Source organism: Aplidium turbinatum, chromosome 7 (assembly GCF_918807975.1).
Source record: "Aplidium turbinatum chromosome 7, kaAplTurb1.1, whole genome shotgun sequence".
NCBI lineage: Eukaryota > Metazoa > Chordata > Ascidiacea > Aplousobranchia > Polyclinidae > Aplidium > Aplidium turbinatum.
Genome location: NC_137478.1, coordinates 5412108 through 5440039, shown reverse-complemented (window position 1 = coordinate 5440039; position 27932 = coordinate 5412108). Strand labels below are relative to the sequence as shown.

Below are 27932 nucleotides of genomic sequence, written 5' to 3'. Positions count from 1 at the left end.
GCGTGTCGACATTCCGATGGCCGCCATGTGCTTGTGATTGGCCGCCGAACAGCTTGCTTCAGTCGGACACGTTTGGCCGCCGAAAAAAAAAGTGGTTTCGAGGCCTGCTCATTAAATCCTATTATACAATCTTCAGTTCAATAAGCAGTTGTTTGCTGTAGGCATTTCATACAGATCTGCTCAAAGTCTTTAATTAAGTCATTATATATGTGACATATTTTTCCTCTCGTAGTGCGTAGCTCCTGCGGACTTTGCATATGTATTGTCATAATTGGTTTTGGAATTCGTGTGGCCTTACAGGCTCATACATTTTCTCGGCTACAAATTAAAGCATCATTTGATGTGCCTCTTCTTCTTTGCCATGTTTGTTCATTCTTTTGCATTTTTTATATCATGTATTGTATGTGTTAATCACAAAGTTATTTAATTAGTTTGTTTAAAGGTGTATGTTGTGTTTTGAATGTCATGGCTGTTTACTTAGCTTCAGTGCTTGGCTTATGCTTAGCTATTTGACTTGTATTTAGCTTCAAGGCTGCTTTAAAAGCTATCACAATTCTTGTCGTGTTTCCTATTACAAAGTGACTATTTTCCACGCTGGTTGCAACAAGACATCATTGCTTTGCAGCAAGTATTGCCAGAGTTAGGATTAAGGTTAAGATTATGATTTTTCTCTGCCTATAGGACTTTAAAATTTCCAAATCACTGTTCTCAAAATAAGGTAGAATTTTTTTTATGGCAACACTAGGGAAAATTAGCAACTGCTATTTTATGGTTTTCAATGCAACCTATAACAACAATCACTTTCTTACAACTCAATGTGCAGGAACTTCTAAATATGCTATTTAGGCTATTTCTGCATAAAAAATAATGGTTGCTTGGTGTTTTCAATACGATATTAATCTAATGAATACTCTTTTTTTAAGGTCTTGAAGTAGTGTTTAAATTTATTGATATGTCTGTTACACTACATACCGATTTGGGAGATTTAAAAGTTGAACTATATTGTGAACAAGCTCCAAGAGCATCAGAGAATTTTTTAGCATTATGTGCCAGTGGATATTACAACAACAATCTCTTCCATAGAAACATTAAAGGATTTATGATACAAACAGGTGACCCATCTGGGACTGGAAAACAGGGTGCCAGTATATGGGGTAGACATTTTGAAAATGAAATTGTTGATTCCTTGAAACACAATGCTCGTGGTGTGCTTTCTATGGCTAATAGTGGGCCAAACACAAATGCATCACAGTTTTTCATAACTTATGCTAAACAAGCCCATCTCGATATGAAATACACAATATTTGGAAAAATTATTGATGGAAATGAAACATTGGATGAGCTAGAAAAGCTTCCTATTAATGAGAAAAACTTCAGGCCTCTGGATGATGTTCGGATACAAAATGTAACTATTCATGCCAATCCTATTGCTGATGCTACCATTCAGTAGAAAGAACTGCAACACAATCTGTGAATTATGTTGTCTTCAGTTACCGTAGGCTACTGTAAATTCAAACCTTGAGAAAGTATCCCGTACTGCATGGGCGTTAAGAGATGTCGGTGTGAAATACAGTGGATGGAAAGAAGGACACTGTTCATATAATGATGCTACTTGTAATAAACTGACAAAAGCCATTAGAAGATTTGTAACAATATTTCTATTATGATTTTGAGTTTAAATTTTGTTTTATATAAAACTTAGCAATTTCGATGACCACTGCAAATTGTTTATTGGAGAATTTTAACTGCCGTTACGGTACCATATACAGCATGTACCCAGTGCTGTATTCGTAAAAAAGCTGAGGGTTTTCATCTGTAAAGTTGTATTGATTGACTGTAAGTTATATATTAATTGTCAAGCATTATTTGATGACACCAGTGTGTGATGTGCACGTGAAAAAACAACCAAACTTGAAACTTATGATGCTTTTAATGACACTTCATTGTTATTTTACTAGAATAACAGAAGTTTTCTTATGCATAGTATATCGCATAAATGAATAGCACATTTCAAACTATTTTTATATGGTATTGAAGAGGAAAGAAACTCACATTTACTTTGTGGCGGCACAGTTACAGTAATTCGCCCATGCAGAGCTGTAGTTAATACAGCGACATCGCGAGCACGATGGTGGTTGGAATGACATGAGAACAACGTCTATCCTCTTGCATAGCAGTTTATTGCAGTAAGAAAAAAAATTGAGACCAGAACAAAAAGGAGGTGACCGGTCTGACACCCAACATTAAACCATTAACAGAATGTAAAACAGAGCTGCGGAACGCTGATTGAAATTAAACTTAGAAGACCTTACAGTTTGCAGCAGGTGAATTGGTTGTTACATTTTTCCTTGTTCGTTTATTAGCCTACTATTTGCTGCCCTTTGAGATCAATATAATATGTGAACCTGCATCACAGCAGCGTACAAGTACTTTGACCCTGCTGGTGTATGAAGTGGTTTTCAGTTTTACAGGGTTTCCAATCCCATAGTTATAGATATCCCTGTGAGTAATCATGCCACTCTTGATGTGTTCACTGTTCAAGGATGTTCGATTTGGTACCACAATGTTACCAGCAGCAGATCACAAACGCTCGTTTGTGGTGGAAGTGGCTGGTATAATCAATAAAATCTCTGCCAATTTAGCCACCATTGGAAAGTTAGTTTGATTTACTTTCCACAATTATAATGGTATTCATTTGTTGGTAGCCTATCTATCCACACGCGTTTTTAAAAGCGTTGCAATTCACTGTTGAAATCGCCTGCTGGCACTTTTTCAGAACCATTTTTTTCTCTCTTTCTATCTAAAATCCTCACCCCACAGCGATTGTTTCATTCGTTTTTGTTTCCTGAACTTCGCTATATTCGTCCGATAGATGTTCTTCCTCTTTGTGCTGCAGTTCTAAAAGTGTTTTTTGGACACGTTGGTGAACCTCTTTATCAAAAAAAATCAGATTTAATTGTGGGTCGGCAGAAGTGGCGGTTTGGGACTATTTTTCTGTGTTCTTATTTCGATTGGCATATCGGTATAAGTTTGACTGCAATGTAACTCCAAATTCAAAAGCATCTTCATAAAACGACTTAGGCCTACTTCTCCTTAATCGCTCGTTCTGCTTTCTGTATTGTTGGCGTATCTACCACACTAAAAGGATTTTTGAGCTTTTAATTGATTTATTCAAATATTTAAATTTTTCTTCCCTATTATTATTATTTATTTGCGTCAGACAAAGCTGTCCATATCCAAAACAACGAAATAATACACACACTGCAAATGTAGAAAGGTCACAGCGAGCCACTTCGAATGTCGTCAGTTTTAGAGCTCACTAAATATCTACTGTTACAAATTAATATATAATGAGCGTTGGAAGAGTTGAAAGTATTTAAAACGATAAAAACAATCAGATGACATCTGGTCTGATATAAAGCGATTTGAGGAGTGAATGCCACGGTTGATAAACGAAAACATGATTTTGCTCAATCTAAGCATCAAACGTTGTTATATTATTCATTACTTGATATTCACGGGCACTGACATAACGAGGCAAATTGTGTAATATTCTGACAGAATCATTATAAGCAACACGTAATCGTTTTATACTGAAAGATCTAAACTTGTTCCACAACTGGGATGCGTAAAACGACATAGCCTACTATAAGAGCGAAATACAATGTTTTTTCCTATCACCTTAGTTTTTCCAAATTTCGCTAAATTGAAGATAACCGGATAACATTCTTTACTTGCCAACACTAGTGGAGAATGGAACCCGGGCGCAAGTTTCCAAAAAGTACCATTAAAAAATCCCCTTTGAAGTTTGTTTGGCAATTGCAGAAGAAAAAAATGCAATGGCAGTGGTGGGAATCAAACCCACGTCAATGAAATGATTAGCCTATCACCGCCCTAACCCTCCGCGCCAAGTCAGCCGATGGAAAACGAATGTCTTAATTTAACTATGATTTGCGTTTTTCTTTTTTTAATGGTACCTTTTGGAAAGTTGCAACCCGGGCTGAGGCGAATATGATAAAGAGAGAAAAAGTGCGCCTTGCAAGCTTAGATTTTCTCACCTTGTGAGTTGCGATTATTATCAAACCTTTGAAAAACATGATGCGAAGTCACTTTGAAGTATGAGCATTAGGAACTTTTTAAAATCCTAAATTCTTCTGTTTCGTTTCAAACGCAGAACGAAATGAAATAGCTTAGATTTCGAAATAAAACGGAACGAAATTCTTCACTCAGAAATTATTTCGAAACGAAATTAAGACAAGGAACTTCGCTTCGAAACGAAGTATTTCGAAATATTTTTGTTTCGAACAGCCTTACAAGATAAAAATAACCTCGTCTGCAACAGTCCTCGGGTCCTGTAAAAAGGTCCAAAGGTTTGAGACTAAACGAAGCAAGTCCTTATGCCCCAAGCACGAATGACGCCATTCCCATACATCGCAAGACGCAAATAGCCTACGTATGAGGCACGAATGACCGAGTCCTGCATTTAATCAGATCCAAATGTTAATGGGCTGAAACCATGGCTTACGTAATACAGGCCTTGCCATCGTGCAGGCTGGATTCCAAGCTGGAGGCGAACAAAAACTCATGTCTATGACTTGCTAAACACACTTTTCAAGGCTTGTTTGCCCATTTTGTTAAATCCTGCTCGATTGATACCATATCAGTAAATAATAATCTTTTTTTTTTTAATTTAATTGATAAGTTATATGCATTCTATGTTCGATTTACAATGAATGACACATTTAAATAAAGCACATAGCAGAATAAACGGTGTTAAATGAAACGGTACAAATGCACACAAGAAAACAATATTTCTTGTCAAGCATAATCTGCTATTATTAACGTTGATTTAACGTCAGTAACGTAAATACAAGCACAACACAAAAGCACAATGAAAGACAATATGTATGAGTCATTCTATTATAATACAGTCAAAATTTTGAAATTTTGTTACCCATCCTCTCAGAATTTCTTCATTTTTTAATATATTAGAGCTATTGGGAAAAGATGAAGATTGGCATTTGCACTGTCAAAATTCATCAAGCAGTTTTCAAGATATCAACGATTATATTTTTGCCACCAGAGGCGCTATTTTCATATCACAAAAACAAAAATAGCTTAGAATTCTTATTTTGTATGATGCAGAAATAATAAAAATATGTATTCTTATAGTTTTTGGGGCAAGGAATTCAAATATGTTATTACATTTGTGAAAAAAGCAACGGAAAACACTTTATTTTATTGTACAAAAGTTTTGGGGTACTCCATTTCAATGCCCCATATCTCAAATCTGCAAAAAGATTTTTTTCCCCAACTAATGCATGTTAAACTGTCAAGAAAAGCTACCTGCTTCACGTAGAAAAGTATGATAAATACATTTTGTTGCAAGCTTCTGCAATTGACATGAATTTTTCATTGCTATATTCATAACGCTTTCAATCAATAGACTCGAAGTGTCATACAATTAAGGCACTAATGATGCTCTACAGTAGTAGAGCGAAATGCATATGCCATAAATAGGGCACTGCTGATTATTGATTTTTTAATAAAAAATACATGATCACACAGCATATGCATCATGATGTTATAGTAAATGTTCAATTTGATTGGTGACAGATTTTGATTTAAAAGACTTTTATTAAGTGCATCAAGTGCACCTTCGTTATTTGTAATTGCAAATTCTGATCTGTCAGTTTCAGATGTACTTGATGATTAGCATGCATCATCACACTCATCCGTGTCAGAAGGGTTGCCCTTGGCTAGAATATCAAGCTCTGTTTTGCTTGTCTTTGGCAAGTGATGCATAATTTCAATCTGGGTGTAATTGCATTGTGGGTTTTTATCAAACTTCTTGCCATGGGTATTGTAATTGATTGGCGTGCTTTGGGAAGCATAACTCCATAATGGAGTTGTAAGAGGTTGCAGCATCTCGTTTGTCTCTTTTCACATCGCGCAATATGTATACTAAATAAGGATAAAGGCATATCTTTGCACTTAGTCGTAAATGCAATCTTCCACTTTGACTCCCGCTCTCCATTATGCAAGTTCTAGTTCATTTCGTTTCAACTGTGCAATGGGTAACAATTCTTGTCGTTGGGTATACCACATTTTATGACATTCATCAGACTCCTTTGATTTTCCAATAAAGCCCTTCTCCAGCTCCATAACTTTGACACATAAATTGTAGCAATAATGTTGTGTATTGTACAGTATGTTCTACTTACAGTAAGTTATTTGCCTATTAAATTCCTAAAAGTCATGATGGTAACCAGGCGCGAATCTAAGAGTTTTTTTCGGGGGGGGGCCAGAAAATTTGAAAATCAATTAAAAAGAAAGAAAAAGCTAAACAGATATGAACAATGATACTACGACATATACGATATGCTAGAAAATAGACATTAAAACAACCATTTTCATCAATTGTGATGCCGAGGGACTAATATCAGCTGTTTAGAAGCATATCAAACCATTTGATGCGAAAACATACAATTTTTCACAAAATTTCGGGGGGGGGGGGCCCGGGCCCCCCCCATAAATCCGCGCCTGATGGTAACACATAATACATTGAGCACTCTGAAAGCATTGATCACTATCATATACAGCAGTAGTCACAGTCTCATTAACGACCAGAATTAAAGCAAATAACCTTGCCATTTTGTTGTTGATGATTTAGCTAGCTTTCTGTATTTCTTAATAGGAAGTGGCTATTTTTCCACACTTAATGCCATTGTTACAATCAGGTGTTGCCAGAGTTAGGATTAAAGTTAGGAAGGTTTAAGGTAAGGTTTAAAGTTAGGAATAAGAATAGGGTTTTAATCTTTGCCCAGGACTAAAAAAAATTTCCAAACTATAAGTTTTTGTTTTCAACAGCTTTAATCTTTTCTCAAATTTGGGCAGAATTTCTTATCTGGCAACACTCTTGAGGCTATTATTATACTATTGTGTAAATATAACCATAGCCTTCTTAATAACTGAATAACTATTACTAAATTGATTTAACAAATTTAGTCAAGTTTCACAAGTCATTCCGTTCATTGTATGAAAAAACTGATACATTCTTGCAATGAACAATAGACATTCATATCAAGTAACCAACTGCAAAAGTTTACAAGACTACACATTTGTCATATCTTTGGCAAGAAGCAAGTAATAATTGCAATTCATCACACATTGACGCCCCATTATGAATTAATTGTTATTAAGTTACCTAAATATAACATGCGAGTAGTTAATTACAGTATATGATTTTATTCAACCATAGGCTTACCTTTTAGGATCCTTATAGCCTATTAACCTATTCCTGATCAGTAACATATAAAAAAACTAAAGTTTTAATCTCTTGCTTTGACCTAGCCCTGCGCAAAGATAGCCTACTTTTAGGCTCTTGGTAAAATTCTCTGTCAAAAACAAACATGTAGAGTAACTTCTACTCTAATTTGTTTATTAAAATTTTTATCAAATCTTGATTGCTGAGAACCTGGCTGTATCTATAGTAGAGAAGTCCTCTTTGATATTTTGACTGTTCAAGGTACAGCTATAATGAAAAAACTACACCTATCTAGCAACTTAATAATTGTGAGAAATCTAATGTACAACAGTTAGTGACTATTCACCAGCTACAACATTATCTTATAACATTACCAACATTAAGAACTTGTATTAGTAGACTATACTTTGCTGCTGTCAAAAATTCACATCTTCTTCTAGCTTGCAGCATCGATTCCTGTTTTCCCAATCATTATCTTCACAAAGACCGATTCAACATGTGGCATGATTGTTAAGAACTCGAACAAATGGCTACTTTAATACACGTTTGTACAAATTATGCTTCTAAAAGTTACACATATACAGTAATAAATAAAAAAAAATTGTTCAAAATAAAATAAAATCAACACTACGTTGCTATTTCATAACCAAAATAAGAAAAACGCCCCCTTCTAGTTAGTTGGCTACTTTCGTAAAATATTTTCTGAATCAATCATTGTGACGATACATACGAGAAATACTACGAGATCGCGGAGGAGCAATTTTTTTCTTTCTCTTTATCATCTTATCGAATCTGAGAGAACTCTTCACTGCAAACAGTTCAAAAGCAAGCTTCGCCTCCAGCTTGGACTCCAGCTCGCACGATGGCAAGGCCTGTATTACGTAAGCCATGGCTGAAACGCAAATGTAATCCTGGAATAGCATTAGGCAATAAAATATAGCAAAATAGGAAGAATTGTAACCACAAATGAAATAACAAGAATGGAAATCATTTCTTTCTTCATTCGTATTGCAAATGGGTGCTGCTTGAACAAAGTTTCGAATAACTCCCCTCGAACGTTAACGTGTGGAAAAGGACACGCTGGAACATCATGATCCAAAAATTTACATAGTGGTTCCCAGCCATCCTTTAAATTGTAAACCAACAGTTTGTTTTTTGGTGCTTCCTGAAAATGAGACATTTTTTTGGTTAGGCCTATAGCTTATCGCAGTCATATAGCCTACATAGACCTAATAACTACCTTTGCTGATCTTCATTTGTAGCCCAAAGACCTTTAGCCTATTCTAAGGGGGGGGGGGGGGGGGGGGGAGGCATTGAAATGAAAAAAGCTGAAAAATGGTTTATAGGATTACCAATAGGATTTTTGAGAAGTGCAGGACAAAAAATGTCAGAGAAGTCTTTCTTCCTTTTTTTTTGGAAAGGCTGCGTGACTGAATACAGGTTTTAAATTCAGCAAGGTCCACTTTAGGCTACGACAAATAGGCTAGACTGGTCAGTGCAAGCCTAATTTGAGATCCTATTAAGTATACCTTCAACACCCATTCATTGTGCTTGCGGTATCTGTCGACACATTTCTGTTTTTGAAGAGCAGGTTTTTCCCACGGGGAGGTACGTTTTCTTTCAAAATGAAATTTGGCTGAAAAATAACCGAGTTCTTATTTACAGATATTGTTTTACTTGAAGCTTAGGCTACACAATTGGCGGCCTAGGCTGTGTAGCCTAGTGTTTCAAAATTATGAAATTGGGCTAAAAAATCAGCCCAATAAACTAAGATGTAGCTAACTAAAAGCCAGATTTTAAGACTGTTTAGACTAGAGGCAGGGGTGGGCACTAGGGTTGCCAGATTTTTATCTTCAAAATAGTGAACATTTTGAAAGCTCGCGACCGCATCCTCAAAGTTCTCAAGGCAGTGGCGTAGCCAGGAATTGTGAAAGGGAGGTTGATGGCCGGCGGGCGAAGCCCGACGGCGTCTTCGCCAAAGTCGACACCCAGCGGCGGGGGGTCTGGGGGACCTCCCCCAGAAAATTTTGAAAAATGACTTTAAATTTAGTGCATTCTGAGGGCATTTTCAACAAAAATGTGGGTATAAATATTCCTCTAAAATGGTGTTGTACGAACGGTGGCATAGAAAAAGGATAAGATCATGTTTTCTTGGGCATTTTTCGGTAATAGAGCTATGTCTCTATGTTTTCTTGTTGCTAATTCTTGGCTGAGATATTTGAATGTTTGGTATTGGTAAAACTCGCTTTTTTTAATACAGTTTCGTTTAAAATTAAGCTTAGGCAAACTTTGTTTTAGAGACACAGAGACTGAAAGCATCATTCTCAATATCGTGACGTCACACGCGTGCCAAAGGGGGTTGTAACCCCCAAAACCCCCCCCTTGGCTACGCCACTGTCTCAAACACATGCCAAAATACGCGCAATTGCACCCTCTAACGCATGCCACACGCCTAAATGTGTGCAACCATGCCCAAATATGCAATGAATTATTGCATAAATAATATGCAAAAATTGTTTCAATATTATATGTGATGTTGTCTGACACAACAATTTGGTTCATAAGTGATACCACAGATGAAAATTAATAAAATTTTACTTTCTTGATCTTCTTTAACAAGTGTAGTGCTCAACTTAACACAGGTTGAATCCAGGTAATTGGCTAGCTAGTATCTTGCAGTGTACACAGCATATATTATACCTACTGATGCTAAAATGGCAAGAAAAGAGACCCACGATTAGAAGCGCTAATTAGAACACTCCTACTTGCCTATGTAGCCTAACTTAGTTTATTTAACATAGGCTACTTTTCATGCGACTGCTGCCTCCAATAAAGGTTTGTTTGCAGAAATTTGTTTTTTAAATTCTAAGTAGCTAAAAATGTATGTTAAAGAATACACACAATTCACTTTTAACAGAATAAACAGCTAAACAGTTTCGCTCATCTGTCCATTTGTTACCCATAACACTGAAAATTCTCTCAAGATTGGCATTAGATACAGGGATAGACATTGAATACTGGACAAATTTTAACAAGTTAGGTGCAGTTTCTTTCTGAAAGAAGTTAGTCCACTTTTTCAGCGATGATCTTAACTTATTAGCCACATCACACATGATTGAGTAGCTGGCCTTCACAGTCCACAAATAAACAGTTAAATGGCCAAACTTCTAGGCTGTTAGTTGCTCGGGCTAGTGGCTTTCAGTTTGTCAGCTACCTAGGCTGTACAGTGTACACTCCACTGTTGGACTTCGTGCTGGCCAAGCCTGGCTTTGGCAAAATTACACTGGGGTAGCATATTAGGGGTTTTTCCTCAAAGCACCAGACTCATGTGCTTTTACTCTCAAAGCAGCAGAAGTGTATAGTGACTGGTTAATCCATGGCTACTGGCTAAAATATATTGACAGAATTGTTGACAAAAATTAATTGTCAAAATAGTGAACATGTTCACTATCACTATTAGCAAAATAGTTTACAGTGAACATTTTCTTAAAATAGTGATTTGTTCACTAAAATAGTGAACATCTGGCAACCCTAGTGGGCACACTTGTTCAATGAAAGAGTCACTTGCCGAAAATTGCAACAATTTACTAGCGAGCCGCAAAATGTGTAGTGTCAGTAAAATAGGTAAAGAATGCAAGCTTTAGGCATAGGCTACATGAAATAACTTAACAGAAACAACAAACACAATATTAAGTTTTTGTTTTATTTGCTAACCTCTGAAAGTTTGAACTACTGTATATGTGTTATTAAAGTGGTAGCCTACGAACTAATTCTTTCAAGCATTCAATTGTTTGTAGGATGTCATGACTTTACAAACTTCATTTCTGAAAATAAAGATTCACAACAATATATCTCTCTAAATGCAGAAATGTCTTTTACATTATGGATCGTTTCTTCCAAACTCAATTGTAGTGTGGCATTATACGTCAAAATTTTTAGAGCCATGTCTTGCATTTTATTCAGTTCCATTTCTAAAGCACACGTGCCTGTAACAAACAATTGGCAAACTGGACAACCATGGCACTGACTACATTAACATGTCCGGCAGCAGTGGCCGAGTGGTTAGCGCGTTGGGCTCGCAGTCGAGAGCCTGCATGTTCGAATCCAGCCACCCGCACTTGCTGTTGTTTCTCTGGGCAAGAAACTTTACGATAATTGCCTCTACCCAGTGATCGATTTCGAGTAATGGGTAGTACCAAATTTAAGTCATAAATAGAGTAGACAACCGGAAACAGACATTGCCGTCGGCTCCAGCGTGGGTCAGGTGTACGTCGGAAGGCGTAGGCTACACCGATGCATAGCGCTCAAGTCCGCTTTTCCGCAATGCAGGATAAAGATAATAAAACAAAACAAACATTGAATGAGTTTACAAGGATAGGCTATCAAAGCATGGTTTTAACTCTTGCAAATCTGGCTTGCATTTCCTCCTGCAATTTTTGCACTTTAATTTTGTATTTTTTTCAATATGACCTTGCCTCTTCAAGAGAACATTTGTTCTCATATTGGCACTGAGAAAATGACAGAATGTTTTTGACATTTGATCTATCAAACTTTGACTTTGTTTTGAAAACTTTTGAGCTGTGTCTGATGTAAACTTTTGAGTTATGAGGTAACGAGACTTTCTCAACTATTCAGCTGGAAGAGCCACAAGAAAGATGTCAGCGAGCCACATGCGGCTCGCGAGACGCAGTTTGCCAACCGTTGGACCCCAGACTGTCTGTCCATATCAGTTGTTTAGATTTTTGGAAACTAATCCACCTTAAGGTACGGTAGGCTAATTGACATTTAGCTTATCTTTGTCAAATTTGATGACCGCGGGCCTGCGTCAATGATTCAAAGTTGCCACAAGTATGAAAAACTGCCAGAAACAACCCGAAACTTATTCATTGCGTGTAATAAATCATGAGATTGGTATTTTTCTCATAAGTTGCTCGGCCGAGAATAAAATAACTGACTGTTCAACTTGCAAGCAATTTTTTCTCGTTTAATTTTAATGACAGTGAATCATTTGACAGCTTGCGTAGTAGTGGAAATTTAAAGTAGAAAAAAATCGCTTTTAAGGATTTATTGATGGAAACACTGGAGCATAAAATAAAATTTCAACAAAAACTTGCATTCCACAACGACGTTGAAATGGCAGTGTGAACGAATGTGGTATTGAATTAAAGATGATATTATTCGTTTTCAAGGTCATTTTAACTTCACAAGATGCTTGAATAGAGCTTCCCAGCTTCAGTTTGAGACAAAAGTAGAGCATAAAAGCAATAGCTGCGTACCGTACGCTACTTTCAGTCGCAGGTAGCGCGATAGGCTACTTTTTATCGACTAGTAGCGCCAGCGCAGCTCTTTTAGCATATTGTAGCAATAGCTCGTTATTTTCAAAATAGTAGCCTAGATGCCCACCTCTCGTTATAAATGAGTAGCCTATAGGCTATGTAGCCTAATGCTTTCATCGATTATTCAATTATTCAGTCTAATTAGGTACGGTAACATAATCTTTTCAGATATAGGCTAGCTATGTGAACGTCGTTTTTTTTTAATAAATGAGATCTTTGATTATTAAAAAATATGTATGGGAATAGAATAGGCCTAGGCTATAAGGAAAAACATTCCAATTTTTTTTGTTTCTTCTGAGATATAGCCTACAATCTAATTCTGAAATAAACTGTTCTAGCTAGTCACAACCTCGTGTTGCCAAAATAGTGGCTCTAATAGACTCTACACTAGATCATTGAGAAATTTCAAAAAATGCGTAGCCTAGCTTATAGGTTGCCTGAAATATGCAAGACGCCTTTTTACCGCTAGTGACAATAAGTGCTGCCTCTTAATTCTATTCACACTTTCCAAAAATAATGCTAAACACCCAGAAACTGATATTTGCCCTGGCGAGCCATCAGAAGGGCATTTGATGAGAGTGTTTTCTGTTGAAATATATAGTTCCACAGCCAAGATCATGGCTAAACAGGTCAAAAGTGGGTGATTTTGGCAAAAATAGACTATCATTAGGGCTGTTGAGACAAGTGTCCCATCATCTGAGAGCAAAATGGTTGTCATTGTCTAATTTCTCATAATTAAAAGCATGGGAATCAATGCGAGAGACTAAAAATTGTAAGTAGGCTATTTAATTATGAACAGGTCTAACCTGTGGTAGGCTATAGGCTACATGTGTGTGCTACTGGTCATCAAAGGGTTAAGCTGTGATGGCTGCAGTGAAAAAAAAAGATTTGATAAGGGAAAACGGACTTCATTCTAGGATTCCCCATGCTCGAAAACCCCTCTTATTTTTGTTGCATCAAAAATTGTGTTGATCACAGTTATTCAAACAACAGTTGTCGGTCTGTGAAACTTTCTGATTGATTGGTGCAGCAAAAGCGTAGCAAAGGTAAGCTTATCAGACTAGTAGGCAGAAAAAATGGAATTGTAGTCTATTGGATTTGTGGAATCGTAATGACAAAATGAAAAAAGTTGAAGAAAGTTTATAAATGCACAACTTGTCACCCAAATTGTTTAACAACGCAGATAAAATACGTAAAAAACAGCTCTGTGCAGCCATAAAGTCTGTTCATTTCAATCGCTCAACATTCTTTTTCGTCGTTGCGTGAGTCTCTGGGCCGAGGGTGTAGCGGCGTACGCAGGGAGCAGTGGCTCCGAGAGGGGGGGAAAGTCGGGCAACTTTCCCCCCTAGCATGACATTGTAAAGGAAAAACGAGTAGTTTTTCGTTTTGTCACTTTTGAGGGGGGCCCATTTTTACTACTAAAATAAAAATTTATCAACTTAAAAATAAACAAATTTTTGAATGAAATGCGTAGTTATGATGTAAAAATTATTGAAATGTTATAATTAGTTATTGAGTTATTCAACATTTTATCAATGTTGTTGGTTGTCCCATGGGTCCCATACCTATGGGACCGATAGGACAGTGTTATGGGACCGATGGGACATATCCAAAATTGCACAAAGAAGTACAAAAAATGATTTTATGAACTGAAATTGGTTATTTACATTAAAAGTGAAAAATCAACATGAAAAGTCAAGTTCCTTCGTCAATGTTCGTAAGCAATTGCAATATCCATGTATAGATTGTCTATACAGACGAAACAATCTCTGAGAAACGTGGAATGCCGCTTAGGCGTGTTGTCATATCAACTGGTTGTGGCAAGGATTATTTTTTCTTTATCTTTTTGAGAAATTGAGGCAACATCCTCATTGTTTGGAAAAACAAATTAAAATGCCTATTTAAAATGCCCTTGTCCCATCGGTCCCGCAATCAACAATTTTGGAAAATATTTTTCTGCTGTCCATGCTGTTGACATCTGGAACTCCATTAGTATCACAAACCTTGCTTCTTATATCACTGATTTAAAACAACTTTATTGTCAATCATTGTTATGTCTGATATTTTCCACAGATTTTTTTTAATCCTATAGCTACAAGTTATTTTAGTGTCTTAAAATTAATATTTTGCCGCCATTGTTTACACAGTTGAGCTAGATCCTACTCTTTTCACGTGCGCAACCTGAGATACATATTTCGTGTCCAAAATCAATATTGCCAAAAACTATTCACTTGAGGGCAAGATATCGCACTGTCCCTTCGGTCCCCGTGTCCCATCGGTCCCGCACTTCCCCTATTATGTTTGCTTGACCAACTGTACCTTGACATGAAAAACTGCGTTAGTCAGGCATATGATAATGGATCCAACATATTTGGAAAAGTGTCCAAGCAAGTTTGAAGGAAGTAAACCCTTCTTGCCTATTTTTTGCTTATGGATGTCATTGCTTAAATGGAGTTCATGGTATGCAGTGTTGTCCAAATATTATATCATTTTTGAGTAGTCTAATTAATCGACTAAGCTTATGTCATTTTCAATTGCAGCCAAGTCAGATAGGAAATTTTAAAGAAAGTTATCCCATTTCCAAGCAGCCTACCTGAGCAGCTTCAAACCTGTGCTTTTTTGCATTATGTAGATCACAGTCCTAAGCGAGATTCACTCTACTAACCTATTTATGCAGCGATTAAGAACTGTGCAATGTTTTTCGGCCCCAGAGGAGGCTCACACGACGACGACGAATGGACAATAAGCTGATGAATTTAATGAAGTTAAAGGAAGATGTAATCAAAGTTACAGAAAGCTGGAAAGTAGGCTACTCGCAAGCGTTGTTATAGGAAATATGAATTAAAAAAAGATTTTATTTTTCTGGGGACGGAACACTCCAACAACTCCGCTTCACCAGCTCAATCTTACAAACGAAATTTATTCTACTGTAGGCCTACGCTATGTTGCAAAGGATTTGCTAGCTGTTGGTAGTTTATTCACAAATGTATCAACAAACTCAAAGATATCGATAAGTTTGAAGTCCAATGGAAATACCCTTGTATGTCTGATGTGTAGTTGCAGGCATGTGGAACAAATTTAAACAAGTTGTACAACAATGACATTTTGGATGAGTTGGTAGGCTACTTTTGAAAGAAAGCTACGGTACCCAGCAAAATTGAGCTGCAAACCGGAACGCATCACCCCATGATATCTACTCAAGGAAATCATTGATTGCAACTTTCGAAACACTTTTCCAAATATTTTTGTTGCTCTGAAAGTTTGTTACGTAAACCTGTACCTCCAACGGTTGCGAGTTGAAAACGTGGTTTTAGCACACAGAAATTTGTAGGAATTATTTACGCACCATCACGACTCAAAACCGAGTGAACAGTATATGCATGTTGTTCATCAAATTAGACCTTGCAAAATCTTTATTATTTGATGCTGTGATCCGTAACTGCATTGCAAAAGGTTCGGAATGGATTGAATGCTTTGTTGAGCTATTTTCATTGCCCGCATTGTGTGTTTACAATTCTTCCTCCATCTACTATAGGTTATACTAAAAGTGCCACCTATAACAATGTCGATTCTCAACATGACTGGAACCAACGCAGACGCAGTGACGTAGACTAGTCAAAGGTGGAGACGTTATCACCGACCCAAAAGCGGCTCTTCCAGGATTCCACACAACAAACAGACAAGAATTTATCAGAAAACACGCCCACACTGCCCAAACACTAGAGAGTTTGCACAGCCACAATCTACTGCATTCTTTGGATATGGTGCATTTTTCTTGGAAGTGTTTTTATTTGGGGCCAGAGAATCGTTTTGGTACGAGGCCTAAATTCTCCTCCCAACGGCCGTGGCCAAAGGCACCATGTATGAGATGTGCACATCATATAACTTCACTGCAATTCTTTCAAGAGAAAATATTGAGCAACAATGGCAATTTTGCTGCAAGTGTAGTCGAGTGATTTTGTTGATTTTCATATTGAAAGAAGTTTTTTTCATAAAAATAACTTATATACGCTGTTTAAAATCGAAACTTTAAAGGAATTCAATTTCACGATGAGGAAAGTAGCCAAGTTCGACTTAAGACACATGCTGAAAAATCTTTTTTTGGGGCCCACTTTTAGTATTGTTTCCCGACCAGTCATGATTTCTCTCGGAGGCCCTGGCAGGGAGTCAGGGTAAAACCTTTCCCTCATTGAGCTTATTTAAACTTTAGGCTACTTATTGTGTTATTGCTTATCATATCTTTTTTTAATACGTTACCCTCTAAGTTTCTTCACCATCGCAACTATTTATTAGTTTTTTGATAAGTCGAGTTTAGTGAACAGGTATTTTTGTTGTAGCCTAATATAGCAAATAGCCTACAGCCAAAAAAAATATTAGTCTATCTCGTCGTCGTCGTCGTCTGAGCTTCTGGGGCCGAGGGTCTATCCTTTTACCACCCCAGATTCACGATGTTCCCGGACTACACTGGAAGGCTGCTAGAGAGCAGCCAGTCTTTAGTTTCATCATCCATGACGCGCAGACCTTCCACTCTGTTAGGTGGTTTGAAGATGGTACAGTCATTGATGATGTGATGATGTGCTTGTCACAGTCTATCTGTGACAAGCAAACAAGTAAAAATTTGAGCAGCTGGGATCGAAATATTTTAATTTTTTGCTTGCTTTGTCCATAAATTACCCTGAAAGTAGCTTACAACATTTTTCGCCATTTCATGTTTGTAAAAGCTTATTCTACCAATACAACTTATTGAACTTTTTCTATCAAAAATGAGATTAGCTTACACTACTACAGCCTACCGAAACTTAAAAAGAAACGTTTGGTGTAACTGCACAAGCAAATTCTCACTTTATGCTACACTACTGGAGGTTTTAGTGGGTTCCGGCTCGAAATAGAATATGTTAGGTATGGCGTAGGCTACTACTGCTGTAGCCTTGGCTTGTCTATTCTTTGGTGGAGTTGTGCTTGCTTATTCGGCGTTCATTATCGTGACATTTGCACTATCGTTGGTAGCGCTTACGACAACATTATTGTGTTTAGTGGGACCATTTTTTCTGGTCGTCAGACCACTCCACATGCGACAACTCAGCAAGTGCATTTCAGCTACTGTCCAAGTTAAAAAATAAGATTTTCACCTAGCATCTGACTTGGTTTGGTTACCGCTTGCTGAACTGAATTTCCTTACTTGTGAAATGCCAATTTTCGGCTTGCTCAGTTGTTACTTTCTCAGTTTTATCATTTGCCAACTTTCAGCCGCTTGCTCGAACAGTTGTCACTTGCTCAATTGCCATTTACTCAGTTCACAACTGCTGACTGGTAGGAGACTCAGTTTTGTTCAGGTCTTCTGGCACAAACGTCTGGCCAAGTAGTCCGCCCCGATAGCTCAGTTGGTTAGCGCGTGACTTCTGGAACGAAGAAACTTCAAGATCAAGCGGCGTTGGTTCGACTCTCGGAATGTGCGCTTGAGAAACGCACGTTAAGGATTGCTCTCCATTCAGCGGCATCTAATGGATGGAATAATTCCCCGGCAACAAGACTTCAACAATCGGAAACTTCACTCTGTCAATCTCGGTGACCGGGCCTTCGTCAGTGATTCAAAGCCTCTACAAGTATGCGAAACTGCCAGGATTAATCTCTGCAAGAAGCTTTCCTAGTCCGAAGATAAAAATTCAATCAATCAATCAAGTAACATCTGTCAACTGCGGAGGCCCTAGCCTAAGGCGTACTTTTTCACAATTGCTTACCAGTGGAGTTGGTAAAAGAATGCAATTTTCTCCCAGCAGGGGATAAAGATAGAACGAGTTTCAATAGAAGGCTGTTGTATACTTTAAAAATTTGTCTTTTGAAACTCTCAAACCATGCATCGGCATCTCGGATTGTAATTATTATCTGTAAAATAACTTATGCTTTACAAACTTTTTAATTATACAATTTCAATGTTAGCATTAATTGAACCAAATTTGCTACTTGAGCTAAGGGCAAATAGTGTTATTTATAAAGTAGTAAGCAACTAGCCATTAGGGATGCCCGTCGGAAACAGATCGCTTAGCAACTCGAGTTTCTTAGGAGGTTCGTCGAGTAAATGACGAAATCGAAAACAATTTTTCAATTGAACGCCAGGAAGACGGTGCACAACCAGGGGCGAGTTTAACTGATAGGGGCTCGGAACACTCTTAGACCGGGGGGTCGTGCAAAAATTTTTTTGCTCCAAGAGCGCGAAAAACTTTACAAGCTAACTTGAAAATCACCCACACGGTTGCTAATGTCTTTACGCCAAGCTCAGTCGCCAACTTGTGACTAAAATTAACCTTGAAAAAGGAGGCATTTGCAGAAACTTCAAAGGCTGAGAGAAAATAATGATAATAACACAAAATCACATTTTCCACGTCGAGAGGCCTTTCAAAGGGTTGTCCCGGGATAACTGCACCCTCTGCCCCCCTTAAATCCGGGCCTGTGCAGAACACGGTCCAAATAATCAGTAAATCACCCCATTTCATGGATATTACCCCCCACCAGTGGTGACGTTCTCCGCAACAGCGCCCTGGTGAAAAAAATAAAATCATGAAGAATAAGGACACCGGAGATTAAAAGAAGGAAATGGAGCTCCACGAATTGGCGGAAGCAGTAGCGACTAAACAAGTATCTATGATTTCGCCACAGTGGCGATCATTACGCATGAGGGAGTGATCAAGAAGATTTTGAAGGAATGGTGTGGGGTGAAAACAAGAAGGGAAAAAAGGACTGAAGAATTGTTGGATATGCTAGAGATGAGAGAGACCATAGACCAACTGGCAAGGGCAAATGGAGTAAGATGGTATGGACATGTGATAAGGAGGGAGGAAGGAAGTTTTCTTAGAAAGGCACTAGATCTAAAGGTGGATGAGAAGAGGAAACGCGGTCGTCCAAGAAGAACGTGGAAACAACAAGTGAAGGATGGATTTAAAAAGTCGTACTGAAGGAGGAAGATGCAAGGGACAGAGTGAAATGGAGAAAAGGGATAAAAACAATTGCTGCGCGGAAACAATCGGCCACCCCCACTAGTGGGGAACAAACCGACGATGGATTATGATGATGATGGGCCACGGTTAAGATGAAGAAAAAAAAATCCCCACGGCGAGAAAGAAGGCTGAATGGAAAACTTCATTGTAGGCCAGTCTTTGCCTCCACGCGCTTTTCGACGTCGTTGACGACAAATTGTTGTACTCACCCGAAGTTGATTTCGCTATCGACCAACGTGGAGCACGCATTGGTTTCATTAGAAACGTCGATTGGTACATAAACAAGCTCGTTCGTGCACGAAAACGGCTCCGTTTAGAGACGAGTCACTTCGCTTCCAGTTCGCTCGACACAATAGTTGAAAGCCTTTACTTTGACGACAGAAAGGATAAAGCCCTTAAATTGAATGGCATAACTGGCTATCGTCGAAAATAAATCGAAGCCAACTACGTGATGCTGAAATACCCAGGATCTGAATATATCGACCACGTTTCCATTCATGGGCGTTCAACTGGTAACAACATTGCCAAAACGATGTTGGCTGCTCTTGAAGTCAAGGGAACTGACGTGATAGGCATTCGGGTTGTTGGATGCGACGGAACTGCCCTCAATGCAGGTATGCACACAGGAGCCATCACAACCATTGAGCAACAAATCGGAAGTACAGTGCAATGATCGATTTGCCAGTTTCACCTCAATGAACTCCTGCTTCGGCATCTCTTCGGTGAGTTGGAAGGGAAATCATCAGAACCGCAAACCTTCAAAGGATTTATCGACCGTGTCGTCGCTAATGATAAGTGCAAAATGGGAGAATTTGCAGTCGTCGAGTTAGAGAGATAAAATCCAATCTGACAGAAGTCGATGAGGTGATGGAAATTAGCTGCGATCAAAATTATCTGCTCGATGTGTTGGTCATCGAGGAAAGTCTGCCTCCAGAAAGCATTTGATTCCGTGATCCAGGAAAACAGGGTCATGCACGATGGCTTACTCTCGCTTCAAGGATATGCCGAGTTTATACGTCGGAACCAGAACCAACAGAGGCGCTGATGGAATTGACGACGTAGGCTACATCGTTAAAGTTTACGCTCCCATCTGGTTTACTACCAAGCAAAACAAGACGGTCACTTCGCTGCTCGGTCCTTCCTTCGATTGGTTAAGCTGACTCGCTATCTGACAGGCCAATTAAAAAAGTCGTCGACAGTGGCCTACAATCAAACGCCGCTGCGCATTCGGAGAATGTAGTGTTGGCCCTTCTGCATGACGAGTCTAAACCAATGCGTAAGCTCGCAGTTCATTGGATCCAGAAAGCAAGGGACGAGTACACGGGTGGGATACGTCGCTTCGAAATTCCTAAACTAAACATTGAGTACACAGATTTGACAACAAACTCGTTGCTCCGGTGCATAGCCGTACGAGACCAAAGCATTTTGGGGGGGCAGAAAGTAAATTTGCCCAAATGTGCACGCTTTTATAGAAATTGCCCAAATATAATGTATGCGGTGCATGATAACTATCCCTGATGATAACAGTGAAAAAGCAACATAACAAGATCACCAGCAGTGGCGTAGCCAGTAATTTTGAAAGGGCGGGGGTTGAGGGCGTGTTTCGCTTATGACGACACCCAGCAGTGGGAGGGTCTGGGGGGCCTCCCCCAGAAAATTTTGAAAAATTACTTTGAATTTGGTGCATTCTGAGAGCATTTTCAACAAAAATGTGGTTATGAATATATGAATATTCCTGTAAAATGATGCTGTCCGGTGGCATAGCAAAAGGATAAGATCATGTTTTCTTCGGTATTTTTCAGAAATAAAGCTACAATTCTCTATGTTTTCTTGTTGCTAATTCCTGGCTGAGATATTTGAATGCTTGGTAATGGCAAAACTCGCTCTTTGCAATACCCCCCCCTTGGCTACGCCACTGATCACCAGCTAGCTAGAACTTCTTACCAAAGTATTCAAGATAGAACAAATGAATTCATCTTTCAAGAGCATGGTAAGTAGGAGTAACAAACATTGTTTTACACACCACAAATAATAAACAAGGCCACTTAAATATTCAGTTGTGATGTCATAAAAGACTCAGAAAAATAAACAATGCAGGAAACCGGCTCAGGGTGACCATGCGGATTCAGAAAAAAGTACATAACAATAGAGAAATTATAATTAAATGTAATAAAACACAGACATACTACTTCTGTTCAAATAAACTTTGTTCAATCAATTAAAGTAGTTTTGATGATACGAATTTTAGTACAAAAATAAAAAGGTCTGGCAGCACTACTTCTAAAAATATAGTTAGGCTAGGTAATTTGATGACAAAAATAACTAAGTTTAATATATTCTAAGTTTGCATACAGACGGTGACGTAGGATTCAAAGAACCCAATTAGCCTAACAGTTCGTATTTACATTGATTCAATGTCTGAATATTGAATAATATTCAATCATCGGATTTGCAGAAGGCGTCGTTGGATTTTCAAAAAATCGCCGAATAGGAAACTCGCCGAAAAAGGCTCTGGCCGAATAGGGAACTCGCCGAATAGTAGCAGAACCTTTTTATAAAAGTAACCAAACAAAGCTAAGCAACATTTTAACATTACAGTACTTTTAACAGGTATAACATGTTTTTGTTAAATGTTGTGGTGCCTGGTGGTGTTGCTTAGCTATGTCCATTTATGGTTGAAAAAGTACTGTGACCTCCCCACCCGAATTGTTTTGTAAAAGTACCGGTAGGCTATTCACCAGATTTATATAAATTCATATTTTGTAGTTGCCCAAATCAAGATGATGCATTTATGGATATTATGAAAAAAATTAAAGACTTTGCACATTTTGATGCGAGGCAACTGCATCATGCCAATTTGGGCAGTTTTATAAATAGACTATGATCAGATAATTTCATCTTTTTTGTTGCCTTTAATCTAAACGATACAGTTATGTAAATGGAAAAAATTAATGAATTTGTTCATTTTGGGTAAACTGCCTCTCGCTAATTTGGGAAGTTGCATAAACAGACAGACTAATCAGTTTCATCAAATAATTTCATGTTTTTAGCTGCCCAAATCAACACGATGCATTTGTGAAAATTAATAAAATTAGCTATATAGCAAATTTTGTGTTTTGATTTGGGCAGTTTCACAAAAGTATTAGAGACATATTTTGGTGGCTGCCCAAATTGGCATGATGCAGTTGGTTAAATGCATTTCATACTATAGTTTGATCACCATGCAATACAATACATCAGTACGGGTCTGCCAAATGAAAATTTTGCGGCACATTTCTTGTGCAAATAAGAGGCTGTACTTAGTTTGATAGGTAAAAGATATTAATTTATAGTTTTTCTTAATTCATGCAATTTTGTAGCTTTTTATATAGCAATTTTTGCCCTAATAATTTTAAGATTTTGCCCGGATTCGCGACGTTTTGAAACAACAGGGGGGCGGCTGCTCCCCCTGCCCCCCTGGCTCGTACGGCTATGCTCCAGTGGAACGAGCGGAAACTCACTGAGCCACCAATTCTACACGATTTCAGCATCCAACATCTCACAGAGCTTTTCGTCGAGACCGATGCTACTACATCGATTGACAGTTTTCCGTCTGGCACACAAGCAGTTATGCGCAAAATCAAACTCGTCACCGAAGTAAGCGATGAAGCCATCGGCCATGACAAGAGACATGAACTTGCTGACGCGAACTGCTGCTCGCTCACATCGTTCACGTTATAAGTCAAAAAAAGATTACTTTCTGTGATTGTTTTCGTCGTTTTGGGTATTTTCTATTTTTTAATTATTTTTCTTTTTTTGGAAAAAAAATGTTTTTTTACTTTTTTGGGGTAATAGGCTATTGACTTTTTTGTGCGGCGTTTTTCCGCGGCCCGATTTAAAAAATGTTTTCAGATTATTTGTTTGTGACCTAAGCCTCCTATCTGAGCGGAGTTGCTAAGTGATTTGACAAAAAAAGTGCATTGACGGCCCTCCCTACTAGCCAAAGTATCCCATGTGAATTAAACACAAAAAGTAGAGGCTATGTTTTTTGCAGTCAAATATCGCTAGGCGGTGATTGGGTTGACGCGAGCATAGATCAGCCATTCGAGGATTTTGACAGGAACACAGAGCAGGGATGTCGGACGATAACTCTTTTGGTCCTCTCGTGGCTATAAATTACCTGATCCGGATCTCAAAAAGCAAAAACAGGATCGGATCAGAATTTTAAAAATTTGGGATCCATAAACCTTTGATATCCGTAACCAAGAAGTGGTCATATCATTGTCCATATTTTAAGTATTTTAGACCTATTATTAGGCCTAGAGCATGACAGTTTGCCAAAAACCTTTCAAATTTCTTACTTTTGCTTCAGGAAAAACGTCATGAATTTCTTTCCAAAAGAAATAAACAGGAATGTCTGTAATTGCATCAACGTTTTCGTACATCCTCCTGTATGTTGCTCTGTCTCCCGTTCCGTCGGTTAAAATTTTTGTCCACTCCTTTTCAAAATACCAAAAATTTTCCAAAAAGTCATAAACGCTGTATCCGAGACGAGTAAGCGCAACATTCATTGTCTTAGTTCCACATTTCGAGTAGCTTGCCACTATAACTTTCATTGTAGTTTTGACTTAATACACTCTTAGGCCTGCCTGTGGAACATCTGTAGCTGTATTTTTTTTTTATAATAAAAATGAAGTAAGTAAGGTCGCAGTGGCAAACAGACTGTCGACATACAAAACGTAGTAACAATAATAATATTAACCAACTAAGTAAGTGAAAATCCAATGACCTCTTGTACTTACTTAACTATGAGTGTACAAAAACAACGCAATATACTGTAATAGCAAGAAAGAAATGCAAGACATGCAACAGAGAAACGTGGTACAAAACGCTAATTGATTACGACGAGCAGTGCGATGGTAATCAATTTCAACCTCTGTACCAGAAAACGCTGAAAGTGATTATGCAGTGACGCTGGTCAAGAGTTACATAATATCAACGTAATTTTAATGGCGACTACAACACCTCCCCGATAATTTTTATACACAAAGATAAACAATGAACAGGACACCGAATTAAACAATAAAACTCAAAGTCGGAAACAAGCCGGTCAGCGGCGACGGCTCGACCTTCGTGGATTGTGTGGCCCGAATTCCGGTAGAGTAAGCGTCTCGTCCGAATCCGTTCGAGCTAAGGAGGAAACAGCGGAGGAGTCGACCGTTGGTGTAGGAGTTTCTTCCGGCTCCTGGTCCTCCGATGATGCGTAGCGAGGTTTCAGTTGGGCCATATGGCGCCTCCACGTCGGACCATGTGGCAGTAGACGTACCTGGAAGATTCGGCTGCCCTGTCGCTTAATTACCTCGGCTGGAACCCAACGAGGGCCCTGAAACCGTCGTGGAGTGAAAGATAGCGCGTAGCAGGGGTCTCCTGGTTTAAAATGTTGTTTCGTACCTTTGGAGGCGTCCGTGTTGCGAGTGTTTTGTCTGGGTACCACTTGAGACGGTGTGGGGAGAAGCGTGTCGATCCTGGTTCGAATCTGACAATTTTTGAGTAATTGGTTTGGAGAGTAGGCACTCGGAGTGGGCGTGCGTCGATACTGCTTTAGGAACTCCAAGACGGCCTGAGTACCTGTAAGCTGTCTAGTTTTTTTGAGGTTTGCTGATGGTCCTTACTTTCGCAACCGATGCCGGTGAAGTGCCGTAAACAGTTTCTTTGGCCACCTTGGCCGCCTCTTCGGTTTCTGATGGTATAGGCTACCTCCACTGCACGTTTGAAAGTAAGTTCATCAGCACTTAGCCTACTATGAATAGCGCTTTATAAGTACCGCCTTGTTGCTTATTGAACAAATAAAACGAGTACGGTACGTAAAGCTTCGTCTATTGGGTTAGAAATGGACGAGAAGTCACAGGTGGCAGCGGCTAGTTCTTGAGCCGTTTTACAGGGCTTGCGCTTCATCTCGCTCCAGAAACGGAATCGCTCTTACGATGAAGCGTTTTGGGTCGAATTGTTGAGCCATGTAATCTGTAATTTCTTGTGGGACTGTGTGTCGCTACAAGGTGTTAAACCTCTTCCAATAGTCTGCCCACTGTTCAGTGGTGGCACCGAACGTTGCGATTTTAGGTAAAGATACCTGCTGCTGTATTGTTGTTGGTTGTGGTCTTGAAGTTAGGGCTCGCATTTCTCGTAGGTGCTGCTTAAGTAGTTTCGTCTGAACCTGGTGACGTTTTCTTGTCTGGCAATTTGCTCCTTCGTCTTCATGTTTTTAAAATCCTGTAAAAATTCTGTAAGGATCCTGCCGGCGACGCCAGTTAAATGTCTGTTGTATTTTTAGACATTTATAATAAAAATGAAGTAAGTAACGTCGCAGTGACAAATAAACTGTCGACATACAAAACGTAGTAGGCTAATAATAATAGTAATAATAATATAGCCAACCAAATAAGTGAAAATCCATTGACCTCTTGTACTTAGCCTACTTAACTGAGTGTACAAAAGCAACGCAATATAATTATAGCAAGAAAGAAATGCAAGGCATGCAACAGAGAAACGTGGTACAGAACGCTAATTGATTACAATGAGCAGTGCGGTGGTAATCTATTCCAACCTCTGTACCAGAAAACGCTGAAGATGATTATGCAGTGACGCTGGTCACGAGTTACATAATATCAACGTAATTTAAACGGCGACTACAACACCTGTGGTACATTATTATTTTTCAACTTCACAAAGGCTAGGCTAGAGGCTAACATTTAAAGTTTAAATGTTAAACCCAAGGCAGAGACAGCGTGAAAGCTATTTTGACTTGTCGAAATAGTCTATAACTTATAACAACCCAGCGGCAGAAGCTTGTAGCGTAGCCAGAGAGCGAATCGAATTGCACTGTTATTTCGAATAGGCCTAAAACCCAACAGCCACTTTATCGAGTAGTCTAACCCACAAATCTATAGCAAATCGTGAACCAGACTGTAGCGCTCGCAACCACTTCTGACGTAACTAAGGCCTTAGTCTAAGGTTGACTGTTATCATATTAGGTTGCAAATCAAACTTAAATTAGTAGCCTACATTGATTTAAGGTTTTTTGACTGGGACAAAGCCCAATAGCCTAACATGGTGGGTACGGACACAATCGACCACGAATGATAACGATCCTACCGTACATCGAAAGCTAGATTTTCTTCTCTCCTAATCTGAACGCCTCTACAGGAAACTTCATGACGAAATCTGTGGCCTGCATTTTTGTTGCTTTTGAACAAGACTGAGGTTTACACATTTCCGTTGAACGATGTTACTGTTGGTTAATTATTGATCGGGATGTATTCGCTGGTTTGAACAAGTTTTTGAACATGAAACTTGTTTGCAGTAGCCAAAACCTTTTCTATGCTAACAGCAAAAATTATGCAGGCCTACGAGAGGTTAAACTCAGTTTGAACATGGGCTACAACTACAAGCCTACAGCCATACCAGTAACTTCAAATAACTCTTGTACGGTACCGAATGAAATCAAGACTAGTCTGCATTTACAGGCAGAAGCTTGGATATGAACAAGAATTTTTGGTAAGGACTCTTGAGCAGTAGCCTGCAAGTAGGACAGTAGGCTACGGTAGTTGATTGTTATCACTCATTAAACTGAATGAATAAAGTCCAAATTATTTGTAACAGACGTTGCCAATGACAAAATAAAATTGAAAATTTTCCTGTGGTTACATTTTTATTTTTTCGCTTTGACTATAGGTCTACCGCTTCCAAGTTCAATTCGCGAAATTGCGTTGAAAACTGTGCTGGTTTTATAACAAAGCTCCTGATCTAAAGAAGGCGATTCTGGTGGTAAAAAGAAACGTAAGAAAGTAACATAAGCCTACACCGCATATTTTCAAGGCCTGTTTCAGGCATGGTCTTTGATTGTTTTGTCACAACAGGATTAATTCATCTCTCATACAGGAGCGACGTAAGCCCAGCGGCCAGCACCCTTTCGATTGGTAATAAAAATATTGTTTTAAAAAATACTGCAATTAGATCAGTTCTCGCCCCGATAGCTCAGTTGGTTAGCGCAAGACTTCATGAACGAAAAAGCTTCAAGATCAAGCGGCGCTGGTTCGATTCTTGAGGTCTGAACTTGAGCAACACAAGTTAAGGACTGCTCTCCATTCAGCGGTATCTAACGGATGGAATAATTCCCCGGCATCAACGATCGGAAACTTCACTCTGTCAATTTCGGTAACCGGGCCTGCGTCAGTGCTTCAAAGCCTCTGAGTCTGAAAGTATGCAAAACTGCCAGGATTAAAAATATCAAGGCTTTTTCAGTCCGAGAATAAGGATTCAAAAACTAAAAAAGTAGACACTTTCAGACAAAATTGCGAG

At 38.7% G+C, this 27932-nt stretch overlaps 2 protein-coding genes across 2 annotated transcripts; one reads left to right on the top strand and one right to left on the bottom strand.

Annotated features, from left to right (window-relative positions):
• Positions 1-930: 930 nt before the first annotated feature.
• On the top strand, positions 931-2422 carry LOC145774257 (peptidyl-prolyl cis-trans isomerase-like 3). Its single transcript, XM_082585450.1, has one exon. The coding sequence runs from the start codon at positions 953-955 to the stop codon at positions 1448-1450; it is 498 nt and encodes a 165-aa protein (XP_082441576.1). The 5' UTR covers positions 931-952; the 3' UTR covers positions 1451-2422.
• Positions 2423-8293: 5871 nt separating this feature from the next.
• LOC145774712 (uncharacterized) lies at positions 8294-24219 on the bottom strand. The gene is made up of 3 exons (XM_082586003.1): positions 23936-24219; positions 18342-18486; positions 8294-8432 (listed from the first exon to the last, which is right to left on the bottom strand). The coding sequence occupies exons 1-3, from the start codon at positions 24188-24190 to the stop codon at positions 8371-8373; spliced, it is 462 nt and encodes a 153-aa protein (XP_082442129.1). The 5' UTR covers positions 24191-24219; the 3' UTR covers positions 8294-8370.
• Positions 24220-27932: the final 3713 nt, after the last annotated feature.